This window comes from Cornus florida, unplaced genomic scaffold (assembly GCF_030987335.1).
Source record: "Cornus florida cultivar Cherokee Brave unplaced genomic scaffold, ASM3098733v1 CherokeeBrave_3.0.0_Hap2_Chr08, whole genome shotgun sequence".
NCBI classification, from domain to species: Eukaryota; Viridiplantae; Streptophyta; class Magnoliopsida; order Cornales; family Cornaceae; genus Cornus; species Cornus florida.
In genome coordinates, this window is record NW_026775578.1 from 61,961,027 (window position 1) to 61,974,997 (window position 13,971).

The 13,971-nt window shown below is 35.7% G+C and overlaps 2 protein-coding genes across 3 annotated transcripts; one reads left to right on the forward strand and one right to left on the reverse strand.

Moving 5' to 3' along the window:
- Window positions 1-4,086: 4,086 nt before the first annotated feature.
- On the forward strand, window positions 4,087-8,442 carry LOC132271849 (protein COFACTOR ASSEMBLY OF COMPLEX C SUBUNIT B CCB2, chloroplastic). Its single transcript, XM_059773351.1, has 6 exons — window positions 4,087-4,372; window positions 4,455-4,573; window positions 4,681-4,752; window positions 5,772-5,918; window positions 6,155-6,308; window positions 7,870-8,442. The coding sequence occupies exons 1-6, from the start codon at window positions 4,165-4,167 to the stop codon at window positions 8,076-8,078; spliced, it is 909 nt and encodes a 302-aa protein (XP_059629334.1). The 5' UTR covers window positions 4,087-4,164; the 3' UTR covers window positions 8,079-8,442.
- A 1,655-nt stretch (window positions 8,443-10,097) lies between these two features.
- LOC132271850 (dihydrodipicolinate reductase-like protein CRR1, chloroplastic) lies at window positions 10,098-13,667 on the reverse strand. 2 transcript variants are annotated; one of them, XM_059773352.1, is made up of 10 exons: window positions 13,432-13,667; window positions 13,187-13,309; window positions 13,036-13,110; window positions 12,880-12,945; window positions 12,688-12,783; window positions 12,436-12,552; window positions 10,900-10,992; window positions 10,635-10,736; window positions 10,483-10,569; window positions 10,098-10,388 (listed from the first exon to the last, which is right to left on the reverse strand). In XM_059773352.1, the coding sequence occupies exons 1-10, from the start codon at window positions 13,543-13,545 to the stop codon at window positions 10,356-10,358; spliced, it is 906 nt and encodes a 301-aa protein (XP_059629335.1). In that variant the 5' UTR covers window positions 13,546-13,667; the 3' UTR covers window positions 10,098-10,355. The 2 variants fall into 2 exon arrangements, with proteins under 2 accessions (XP_059629335.1, XP_059629336.1); XM_059773353.1 differs by lacking the exon at window positions 13,036-13,110.
- Window positions 13,668-13,971: the final 304 nt, after the last annotated feature.

Sequence of the window (13,971 nt, forward strand, 5' to 3'; positions counted from 1 at the left end):
GCTGCACAACTTGATTCCTTTTTGCTCCTTTTTTTCTCCACTTTGCTCCCTCCTTTGGTTTATCTCAGGATTGCTTCAATTAAGCTCTTATTTGGCTGAGTTAGCTAAATTTTGGGATTAGTGCCTGAAAATATAAATAACACGTAATAAGTCTAAAATGGCAAAGTATGATAGATAAAGGTACTAGAATGTTTAAGCTTAACGGGCTTAAATGCGCACTTTTCAGTGCTCATCATAACCAATTAAACAATTTTTTCTCTCTGAATCAAAATCGGATTAATTAAACACTTAAGTAAACTACACATCTCTTTATGGGTTCGACACCCTTAATATAGTCCTATTCTACAAAGATTCGTGCTATTACGAGTGGTATAATTTGAAACACATCAATATAAGATGATGAAATGAGAGTTTGGATTTAGAGTCGTCCATACAAACTCATTGGCTTCGATGGCAGTCACCACCACCCATTGCTGCTTCTGCTTATGTCCTTATAATTGCCTCTTTGATAGGAATTACATAATAAACAATCCAATTGTCAGGATAAAAGAGTTGCAACCAGCCATAAGCCACATGCTGAATCTTGACCCATAAAAGCATTAAATATATGAACAAAAATTATAGTCTCTTGGTTGCTTAAACCAGAAAAAATTCTTGTATTGCTTTGATAAAATATATAGTGTATATACATCTCTTGAACCATGAAAGCACTATATATCTATACTAAAACGGCGGTCACTTCGTTGCTTAAATCAAATTAATATAATGCATGAACATATGAACAAAACGGTTGTCTCTTCATTGCTTAAATCAAATGAATATAATGCATGAAATGAAATGAGTATAATTGTTTCTCTTGGTATCTTAAACATAAATTTAGTTTAAAATGTTTTAACTTTTATTAAATAGGGTAAAGTACAACACCACCCCTTGAAGTTTGCTAAAAGGACACCCAGATGTAAGTTACCATATTTTGGGACAGTGACACCCCCTTATGAAATTTGCAAACCAAACAATATTTTGGGACAGTGACACCCCCTTATGAAATTTGCAAACCAAACAGAGCCTTAAAACATGTGAAAAGTCAATTTTACCCTTCACTATTTTATTAATTTTAATTATAAAATATTAAAATAATTAAAAGACTAAATTACCCTTTTCATCTTTATATATATATATAACCACACACAGACATCGCCCCCCTTCCCTCCACCGTCACTACCCATCTTTTTTTCTTTTATTTCTTCCTTCCTCTCTCTCTACCAACGCCAGACCCACACCCCCACCTCCTCCCACCACAATCACCGGCCACAATCCCCATCACAGCCACGCCACCTCCCCATCACTGCCACACCGGCAACCATCAAAGAGAGAGTGGGTTAGAGGGTTATAGGATTGCTGAATTTGGTGACAACTGGCACCAGTGATGTATCTCAATCGCCTCCGACACCAATCCGACCGCTATCAATGTACCCCGGATTTCACAATAAACAATTTTTAGATCTGAAAATTTCCCAGGGCATTTAGGAAAAGATCTGAATGAGGCGAAATGAGGAAATAATTGATCTGAAACAGACAAAAGAAGGAAACAATTATTTTGGTTTGACTACTACAAATTTTTCCCAATTTAAACAGTTGAAATTGCAATGGAGTTGGAAAGAAGTAACTGATCAAACTTTGAGGTTCTGGTTTGTTAAAGGGAACAAATTATAAAATGCCTAAAAGTTATGAAATCTAAGAAGCTGACTGAATGAGTACCAAATAGCAGAAACAAAGTTGCAGTAAAAGAGAACCAACATCATCCACTGCATACTCACAATTAACACAAAGGGAAGCTAATTGCAGACCTCGCCTGCGAAAGTGTTAATGAAACTGAGAATCTTGTCAAGAAAGACCAAACTGGTATAGTTGTAAGGGGTATTTTAGTCAATAAAAATGGTTATAGTTGTCAATTTTATGCCAAAGGGTAATATAGTCAATTCATCATTGTAAGGGTATTTTTGTCCATTTTATCAAGTGTGAGGGGTATCATTGTCCAAAAAATAGATAATTTTCATTTGTGTGTCCTTTTGACAAATCTCAGGTGCATTGCTATACTTTACCCTATTAAATATATTTTTAAAATTTCATAGTTGAATTTTTAAAAATAGTGAAAAATGTTAAGAAATTAGAAAAAATGCTTACACTTTTATAATAGTATACATATAGACATGTCGTGAATATGCATTTTAACAAAAAATTCCATAAAATAATGATTAACTAAAATAAATTATTATTTAAAAGAGATAAATAAAAATTTAAACACATTATCAGTTTTCTATTTAAGGAAGAGGAAAAGTTTTTCACTAATTAAATATACATGTACATATTTATATGTGGGATGTGCTTATTTTTTTTTGGAATTAATGTCCATGTGCAGTATGAATTAATACTTTTTATATGTGAAAAAAAAAAAAAAAAAAAACTTAAAAGGGTTAAGAGATTCCTTACACTTTTAGAATAGTGTATATATATATAATTTTATAGTATAGAGATATAGATATAGACATATAATTTTCTGTCTCTATATTATTATTTTTAGGGTAAAGTACACTAACACTCCCTCAGGTTTGCCAAAAGGACACCCAGATGAAACTTAGCTTATTTTGAGACAAAGGCACCCCCTCAAGTTTCATACAGATACCAAAGACACCCCAATGGTAATGAATTGACATTTTTGCCCTTTGACCTTTATATTGACCAATTTGAAGGTTGAAATTACATTTCTAACCTTTACTCACAAACCAATCCTTCTTCTTCCTTCTCCCATCTTCGTCTTAAACACATGATTTTTTAAAAGTAATATAATAATTTTTGCAGCTTTATATATATATCAAACTCCTCTTCACAGCCCGTCGCCCACCGTTTCCGTCGCTCCATCTCAGTCGACCTTGCCGTTCCGAGCGAAGCCACAACCTCACCATCGCGAGTCATTCACGGCCGAGTCAGCCGACTTCTCCACAGCCGTACCGAGCCCATCACCGTTTCCGTCGCTCCACAACCTCACCGCCGCGAGTCATTCACGCCCGAGGCTGCCATCATCCAAAGCCGTAAGCTCACAGCCGAACCTGTCCACCGCCACAGCTCATCGCCGCTGCCGCCACTTCACCGCCGGGCATAACCATTATAAGCACTGCCGATTCAATTCCAAGCTTGCCGGCTGTTCCCCTCACCGGCTGACCTCTCCACAGCCGACCCCTCCATCGCCTGTCAAACCATCACGACTTAGCCCTCCACCGGTCGATCTTGTCGCTGCCATCACGCTGCGAACCACCCCATCGCGACTGAGTTCACACCACCGTCCGAAGCCTCCTTGCTCGCTGGCCCATGCCGCCATCTCTATAACGGAACCATCCAAGGCTGAGCTATTCACTGCCATTCTTCATCGACCTAATCCTTGCACCGCCGTGAACTCTCTGCTCTCTGGTTGTGGATTTGGTTGTGGATCGAGACAGTACTTGGTATTTGGACATTGCAACAAATTTATGTATATATTATATATATATATACACACCCACAATAATTTTTGCCGCCGCCGAGCAGAGCATCTCTACCGTAGGTGGGTTTATCACCGCTAAGCAGATCACCTCCACGACTCCACCATGGGTGGGTTCATCACCGCCTATTAGAGCCCTGCCGGACAATTTCACGGTTGCGAGTATATATATATATATATTTGCTATATCGATGTATAGAGAGGTGTATAGAGAGAGAAAAGAGAAGGGCAATTAGGTCATTTAATTATTTTTGATATTTTACTATTAAAATTAATCAAATAATGTAGGGCAAATTAGACTTTTCACACATTTTTAGGCTCTGTTTGGCTGTCAAATATGACAAGGGGGTGCCTTTGTCCCAAAACAAGCTAAGTTTCATATGTATATCCTTTTGGCAAACCTGAGGGGTGTTAGTATACTTTACCTTGTTTTTAATTTCTACTATTAAGTTATATTTTTCTCATTTTTAAAATTTTTCAAAGTATGTATACTTATGAGTATATGACAATGACTAGTATTTAAACAAAAAATATATTACAATTAATTTATAAAATTTTCTACCTAAAATTTCTGGCTCCGCCTTCAACACCTCCGAGCTTTTCTCGTCTCCCACACAACAGAGAGGAAAATGAGCAGTGGCCTCACTTTAAATCCGTTATTCTCGTTTAAATTTCCGTTGAAAAATCTCTCTAATTATTGTTTTTTCCAACCGGGCATCTCCAAACTCTACACCAGAAAAAGAAAATTATCTAACATTTCATGTACTCGTCTTGACGATTCTCAGAGGACCACAAATCAACAGCAACTCAACCTCTCTGTTCTTCGATTCACTCTCGGTTAGTATCAGCCCCTCTCTCTCTATACTGACACACACACACACTCTCTCTCTATATATAATATGTAATCATTGGTCTTTAGGAATACCTGGACTGGACGAATCATACTTACCCAGATGGATTGGATACGCTTTTGGTTCGCTTCTGCTCTTGAACCATTTTGTGGGTTCAAATTCAACCACCACCACACCAGCACAGCTTGTAAGCAAACCCTTTTTCAAGACTAATCATTTATTTATTTATTTACAAATGCACATACATAACTTGTCTGATTTTAATATCCATTGAATTTTTTGTTTGGTGTGTAGAGATCAGAGGCTTTGGGTCTTTCTTTGGCTGCATTCTCTATTGTTCTTCCTTACCTCGGACAATTTCTCAAGGTAAAAGTTTTAACCCTAGTTTGGTTGCTGAGAAGCTTATTCTGGTTTCTAATGTATTTATAGATTAAAAAAAAAAAAAACACAACAACAACAACAAAACCCCCAACTTAGCCAAATTTATAGACTTAAGACTTTGATAAAGTGGGACTTTTATTTTTTCTAGGATGCCCAAAATCAATTTGTGCATTTTCTTGGCAAATATTGAAATTTATCTATGCATCAATGTTTTGGTTTTAGTAGTTCTGGCAATTGGGTTTCCTGTGATTCTTTGATGTAATCTATTGGAAAATATTAGCTTGGATATTTTTAGTATCAATAATGATTTTACGTCTGAAGAGTCCGAAGGAAATGGAGAACCGAAGGCTCCCCATCCGTTAGATACTCTCAGCTACGAGTGATGTGGGACCTAGTTGAGTGTATCATTGAATGGAGAGTGTTCGGTTCCTCATTTCGTTCAGACTCCTCGGCATAAATATCATTACTCTTTTACTAGTATTTACTCATGCTTCATATTGACACCTTAGCTTTTACTTGTACTTGCTTATTGCCACACCCCGAATCTTGAAACGTTTCCTTATTTAGGGCATGATAAAGTATGATAAAGTAAATTATGCTAAACTTTTGATTTTATTTTTTATTTTATAATAAAAGCCCACATTAATAAATTTTCAGGCCCTACAAAACTTTGAATAGTTACAAACTTGCACAAGTCATAAACTCCATTATGACATGTTCCATATGTCAATTTATTTCCGATCCAATTATGAAAAAAAATATATATAGATATTTCCGATCCAAGTGCAATCCCTTTTAAAAATGGTCATGCATGCAACCAGATTAAGCAAGAAAAAAAATTTAATTCTTAGTTTAATAAGTTTGACATGGGCAAATTGTTTGGCTTTCAAATCTTCAAACGAATAACATATGAGAAATTCGTAAATCAATACATTGTGAAAATGGTGCTTATACAATGCCTGGTTAACATTTTATTGTACCTGATACTTAGGAACATTGTGCAGGGTGCTACTACTCAAGTGGATCAGGCAACTCTCCCTGAAGGTGCTGGGCAAATCTTTGCCATGTCACAAAATATTTCAGATACTCTAAAGGAGGATTTGGCTTGGGGAACTTACATACTGTTGCGCAATACAAACACCATATCCGTGGTAAACCCCCCAGACTTTACTACTATCTTTTGTAATTTAACACTCTGAGGTTGACAAAGTGCTAAAAATTGCTGTCATTATAACAAGATCACTTAATTTTTTCGTGCAGTCTTCGATCCAAACAGAAAAGACCTTATGTCTTCTTCTTCTTCTTTATTTATTTACTTTATTATTTTTATAATCTGATTCAAAGTTATTCGTTTTATATATAGATAGTAATCTTCTTAATTTTCTAGCTTATATCAGTTCGAGGTGCATTATGTGTACGTGGATATTGGAACACACCAGTAGATTTATCAAAAGACCATGTACTTGATTGGTTTGAGAAGCAGATTGAGCGGATTGGCCTCTCTGATCTGGAGGACACCCTCTATTTTCCTCAGCGTGCAGGTAAATAATAGTTTGATCTTATTCTAGATCTTCAATAAATGAAAATTTTCGAAAGACTTTGGGGCTCATTTTTCTGTTTTTAACATGTTTGTTGGTTGATTGGACATGGTAGCATAAAATATAATTTTCATTTTGAGCTGTAGTAGAGAATTTTATACTTCCATTTCATTTGTTCACAACCATATAGTCTAAGAGCTTAAGCTCTTAGAGAAGGAGTAACCTGAATCAATTTTGAATCAGGGTGACGATGAAGTCTGAACACATGACCTACCTACCCTGCGATGATACCACGTTGAGAACCATCTACTCTAAAAGCTTAAGCTATTAGAGAGGGTGTAATTAAATATTTAAATCCTTTAACAATCTGCAACAAGTAAATATCAACGATTGAAGGTATCAAATATCAACAAAACATATGATTTAAATTTCAAATTTGTAAGAGAAATTAAAAATTTAATGGACAATTTCATGTGTGCCTCATTAGCTGATGATTTGAGATGGTTCACTTCCCCCTCCTCTCCCTATTATGATGTAGTTAGTCCCCACATTTAACTGTTACTGAATCTGTAATAATTCTCTCGGGGTTGATCCAATGTTATGTGGTAGACATTCCAATAGTAATTGTGATGTCATGATTTCAGTCCTACTTCACTGACCTAAAGGTAGGAGCAGTTCCTCTTTCTGTGGCTGTTTGTTTTGTTGGGGAGTTTCATTAATTTTAAGAGCTTGATGGGAAAAAATGAAATGTTCAGAACAGGATGTTCTAAATCTTGAACAAGGAAGTAGATTTTTGACATAAGAGCTGTGTGGCAACAATTTTGTTCTCCTAATCTGGAAAATTTATACTTTACCTGCACAAACAATTTTGGAAATAGTTTGTACATACGATGGGTTGTACATACCAGTTGCGGAAATTCTGTGTTATACATAGAGGTTGTACGTCACCATTTTTATTTTCCTAATTCGGAAATAGTTTCACTGCTGACGGTTGGGTGTGGATGGGTGCTTCTCCTTTAGCTGCCTCTTATCACGAGGCAGAACCAGTTGAGGACAAATGAAGATGCTCATGCAATGAGGATGAATAAGCGAATTAGTAAGGAGCGACTTCATTCATGTTGTGAACAGGGCTAGAGGGATCCAAAAAAAAAAGAATATGAGTCGAGTTGATGAGGAAAAACATGAGAAACACGTGATTAAATGGATTATATAGCTCTTGATATATTTGTTTGGTGGAACAGTTCATGCCTACTGATCCAAGTAGTTGGGGTTCAATACTTATTAAAGTTCTTTCTGGAGAGATGGCATGTCGGAGTGATTTTGTTTTTTTAAAGCTAAGGATATGGAAATGTATCCAAATGCCTATTATAATAGAATTTTATGGATTACCAATACATCTTTTACCTCAGCTATTATTGTCAATGACATTAAAATTATAGACTGCTCGAGTGAATGCTTGAATAAGATTCGTATTGATATTCACTATTGAACTGCCATTTTAGCATTGATTCCTTGAACGGTTTTTCATTGTGTATTGACTTGAAATGTTCTATCAATGTTTCAGATTCAGAAATCTGGGATATGCTCCCCAAGGGGGTTGGTTCTCTCCTGGTACAACCAGTGCTGCAATCTCCGAACCGAAGAAACAATCAAATGGAGAAGGCTGAGGGATTTGTCCTGCTAGCTTCTACCATCAACTATGCATATAGCATTAGAGACAGAGGCTGGATAGGAGCTGTTGCTAACAAATTCAGAGACGAGGGCACTGTTTAAGACAGTTTATGCAAATAAAACGATCACTAATTCGCACTAGTCCAATCTCTGAGATAAATGGAGAAGTCCATCTATTTTGTCTAATTTTTATTCATGCCAATGTGAATGGTTGATTGTGCATATGGAATGTGAATATGGGCATTTGCTATTTTGGCGCCTTTTTTGCCCTCATTTTGAAGATTAAAAAGAGTCACTTCTATGTTTCAGAAGAGTTCTGCATCCAAATTATTGCTACTGGAAGCCCTATTATGTTTCTAGTATGCTTCCGCAGAAGAGGAGGAAGGATAATGAAGAAAGAGTTGTTGCAAAAGATTATATAATTTCAATGAGTAAAGTAAAATTATTTCTTAAATATGAAAAATAAGTTCTCCAGAGAAAAGGAAGGCAATCTATAGACTCACATAAATGCTTGATGTACGCTGAAGAACACTTTGAATTTTTAGCAAACTCCATTTTAAGTTATTATTTTCAAACTTTTGCAACATGAGTGATAGTAATTTTCGAAAGTTATTTCAGAATGATATTTAGTCAAACTTGAGGGAGTGTCAGTGAAATTAACCCTTTCAAATTTCTAATTATACTTGAGTATTGAAAAACCATATGATTATTCATACACAATTAATAAAAGTACAACTCATGTATAGACAATCTGTATAAAAAAAAATAAAAATTTAGAGGAAGTAAAAAAAACTTGTTTGTATAATGGAGAGACACGTAGTTCAGGATTCGGAACGGGAATGAAAATAACTTATGTTGAAGTTAATCCGATCTTATATGTTACTTTACACCCTTGGCCAAAAGATGTGACCGACAAACCTTCCATGTGTAAAACCATTTTTTCATGAAACTATGACAATCATTACTTGAATAAATCGGTCTCTGGTCTCTGTTCTACAAATTGGTCTTGGAATTTTTGATGAAAATAACAACTTTTCCAAAAATATTCTGTGATCCAACTTTGAGCCTTGAAGCCTAAGGTGTTAGGTGTTAGGTGTTAGCTGAATATGATTGCACACTGTAAATCTAGGGAAAAATAAATAAAAATAAAAAACCATAATCCACTTGTTTTGGTCAGAGTAACTTGTGTCAAACTCAAACCCAGTCAGACATTTTATTATTGCCCCAGGTAATATTTGTGGCCCCCACACGGTAAATTGAATTGATAGATATAAATCAGTACAATCATGCTCTAGTGTCACCTTTCCTGCTTTTAGCTGAAACTAGTACCGATGCTAGCTTCTTCTAAGGACTAACATTATACATGGAATTTCTTACAGGCTTCCTGAAATCATTCCTCAACACATCTCATTTGAAAGTTCTCACAGGCTTCATTTGTAAGGCTTCTTCTCCAAGGTTAAGCAAACACACACCAAATGATTATTTGGATTCTTAAATATCTTCAAACTTTAATGTCTTGTATTATTATTGACATAGGCAAAGTTTTCTAAATTCTTGAATGCGATTTAGAATCTGAAACAAGAATGATTTTAACTATTTGTAATTGCAAATCTTCTGAGAGCAATCAATGTGTTTGACACACATTATCTATCTATTTAAAAGCAAAGTGAAGTGACACATGACATATTTTAATAAAATATGATAATTCGACACTTTATTTTATTTTTTTTATCCATAGTGTGTAGCTCAGTGTTTGATTATCTACTTTACTATTTTAATTTGTTTTAATAAGGTTTAGAAATCAAAGCGAGAGAGAATGGTGTGTGGGACCAGAAAAAATAACAAATGATTCACTATTTGGTTCTCTAACTGCGGAGAATGTGATTAAGAATGGTGTGTGGGGTCCACTAACAAGGCTCTCAATTCTTGCCCCACAGCATCACTCCTTGTTCTCTATTTTATGCTCATATTCTTTATTTGAGCTTGCACCCCGCCGGATGCTCTAAGGACCAAATTAAGAAATTTTCGTTGAACTCGAATGATTTTAGCCAGTCTAAGATAGCTGAGAAAGGAACACTTCAGGCATTTGTGATGACATTGTCGAAACAATTGCCGTCAAAGTAGGAAAAGGCTTGTATGATCATCCCCATTTCTGGTTGCAGAATATTAGTCTCAAAATCATGAACATATTTGTTTTAATTAAGTACAATTAATTTGGAGTTCTGATGCAGTGTTTTCTACGCCAAATGAGGCGCCATTAGTACTTTGTGCGACGGTAGAAGCTTGAATTGTCAAGTATGAGAATGTTGGTTCGTGTTTGAATTCTCCGTTTCTCTATCTTATAATTCTATGACAAAAAGTCGAAGGGCTCCTGAATTCTCACAGAAACTTTTCCAATCCATACACCAGATTCTGAAACAAAAAGAAAAAATAAATTGTTCTCAGAGTGCTCAACCAAAAAAAGTCTTAAGAAACTGAGAAATAGAAATTTTCGATGTTCAGCTACCTTAAGGCGCACAACTTTTCTGATGGCCACGAGTAGGCCTGGCATGAGACACTTCACATCTGTTATGTCGTGTTTGATGGTGTAAACCTGCGACGAGCAATGTTATTAAGTTCCAGGATAAAGCATTAGGTCAAGAATTTCAGCAAACACACCTCTCCTGGTCCAGAGAAGTGGACTGTTGTACTTGCTGGGAGCCCTGGAAGAACCAAGCTATGTACACGAACTCCGTCTTCTCCTAGAACTTGACCCCTTGCCTTGCAGAACCAAAATGTAATATTATTAACCATGCCATAATGATCTTCAAAATCATTTCCTTAATTTTTTTATTATATATATATATAAATTTTTTTTTTAAAGATACTAATTTGATATAATATGTGTAGCACCATTATGATTTAGTTTTCGGTGTCCTTTTACCGCAACATCTGTTGAAATGTCTTCTCTGTTGTAGATCTGGCCAAGGTTAGAAAGGTTGTTGGCAATTTGAATTGCATCCTGTGATGGAAGATCCTGTCAACAAGCCAAAAAATTCAGTATCTTTAATACTTGTATTCAAGGTAATGTCAACTCTATCTCTCTAACTTGAACTAAACTCTTGTCCACAGTATCATAAAGTGTAATTGAAAATTTTAATGTACATATCTATGGACTATGTATAAATGCATACATATATGTATCTGTAATGTAAATTAAAAATATATATATATATATATAGTTTCATTAATTGATAAAGAGTGAAATGATTTCATTTTCCTATGTCATTCAATATCCAAACACTGATGTACAACAATAAATATATATATACAGTAAATGGGATTGTAACAATGACTCGGCGAAGCTTATTCATAAGAAGTAATGTAACTAAGATTCCCGCTAGGCTTGAGAGGACCACTAGAACATGTTTATACAGTCATTAAAGGGTCTGAGAGCACCACCAGAACATGTTTGTACAGCACTTAAAAAGGGTCTGAGAGGACCATTTTTAATTGATTGTGAAAAAGAGATGGAAAATTAGGAGAAAGAGGCATGGCATTGTATTAATTTTAAAATCATAGTTCAGTAGTAGTAGTTCGCATTGAATTGAGCTCAAATTTGACCAAATCGTCCAGAGTGGATCCAGCTTTGAAATGGGTCCACAGGAAAGTTTATGAACAAGACTATCTCTATCATTCTTTTGAAGATGAAAATGATGCTGCAAAGTGTTGGAACCACACGAGTATGAAATTTTTTGGGCCTCATACTCGTACAATGTTGAAAGTCACCATGAGGAGGAGAAAAGGACCGTATTTATTAGGCATACAGAAATCTAAGTTTGAACTAAGTATCAAAATGGCAAAGATCCACTCTTATAAGCCCAAGCCCCTTGTGACATTCTTTTCCACCCAAACCCGTAACACTTTCATTGCAGTTTGACCACCCTGCCTACCTGTCCACTCTAATGGCGAGATGATCTAGTAACGACCCGGGCCCGAACAGTTCTGGGTGTATGTGATCAGACTAGTCGAAATTTTACCAGTTAGGCCATTTTCGATCAGAGTAGGATATTTCAGGTCAAAACAGACTCGTCGAAATTATCTAAAAAATTTGATGGTCCAAACGTGCTCCAAAATCATCAACAATCTGTTCTACATCACACCTAACAAGGGGTTGGATTGACTCTGATACCACTTGTAATGAGCTGGACTGGATCGGTTCATGAAGCTAGTTATTCTATATGGCAATGATGCTAATAATTAGATGAATTGGTGTCTGGTACAGCAACCTCAAAGTAAAATGAACTGAGGCAACAGCCAATGCACAGAATGTGTGATCAAAATTATTACCCAATTTGATATAACTCAATCTGATTTGACTTGTAACATTAGGATCAATATGTAGCTACAAGGATAATCTGAAATCTGAATTCTAAATTTAAATTTTGTTTTTTTTTGTCGGAGTTCTGATTCGACTAACCTTTGCATTTTCCCTTGATTCAACAATTTCTACATTGTTGTAGTGGAAGGAAGCTGAAATTGCAGCTTGCTGAAGTAGTATAGATCCTATAGACAGGGTTGGTGCCACCAGACAACCCTGTAGACATCGACGCCAAACATAGTAAATGTAATGAATTAAATCGATTCATAAAGTTTTTGTCTGATTCAAATTTAAGGCTCAATGAAGAAGAAAGACTGAAAATTTTGAAACAACATCTCACCCTGTGCTCACCATGCTGGCCTTCTCACAGAATGCAGATAATGCTGCGACAGTGTCTAGTTTAATGCGCGGGACATAAACAACACTTCTCATGCCAAATGCAGTTGCCTAATAGAAGTGATTAAGTAGAATGAAGAGGAAATTAGAATTAATTGGCAATGTAGAATAGATATATAAGGTCATGTTGATTGAAAGAGACTAAACCTGTTTCACATTATCATAGACTTTGGAAGGGTCAGTAAAATCCACTACAACAGCAGTTGCTTTTGACTGCCAAGAAATGAATAGTCCAATTAATACAGATTGGGAAATAAATGAACCATTGAGAAGAGATGGGGACTAGTGCCACTAGTAAATTACCTGAGATATTGAACCTAAGACCATTGTGAGGTCATTGATTATGGGTATTTCTAAAGCTTCTTCCATGTCACACACCTACTTTGGGAAGTACACAAATTAAAAGGAATATATATATATATATATATATAGAGAGAGAGAGAGAGAGAGGAACCTGTCCAATATCTTCTCCCACAAGGTGAGAATCCACTGCACCAGCTACTTCCATTCCTCTAGCTTTGGTCACTGCAACCACTGCTGCCCTTCCTATTTCCTTGGCTGCTCCATTTATAACTACCTTTTCCCCACAATTACGAGAGAGTGAGAGAGAGGAATCTTAGTGTCTATATATATATATATATATATATATATATATATATATATATATTTATAACTGAAATTGGGACATTGAAGTATTACCTTAATGTTGTTTTGGGAGGGCTGCATTGAACAAGAAATAGAAAAAGGCCTGGTTTTGACATTTTGACAAGTCTTATGGATTGTGAGATGAAATTGGCAGCTAAAGGCTGCCATGGTTGCTCAAAGCTAGCTCTACCAATGTTTCTCAGCTGAACTGGGTAGAAGCACCATGTGGATAAGCTCACTTTCTTACAATTGTTATTCTTGTTTTTGAGATAAGGTTTTTCTATTTCCAATGGGCCTAAGGCCTTGTTTGGATGAAAAAGAGTAATAATATTCATGGTTAAGAGTTCGAATGAAATGTAGATACACTTAATTGGGTCCCACATCACTCCTATTGAGTATTTCTAACGGACGAAGAGCTTGCGATTCTCCATTTTATTCAAACCCTTCAACTTTAAAATCATTATTGGATGAAAAAATTGTGTGGCAGTGACATTCATGCTTGATTTGTGGATTTCTTTTGATGAATCTAATCCAAAGTATAATGAGAAATTGGCATTAGGACCAACAACTCTTTTTCAATTCAATTTTAGGGCA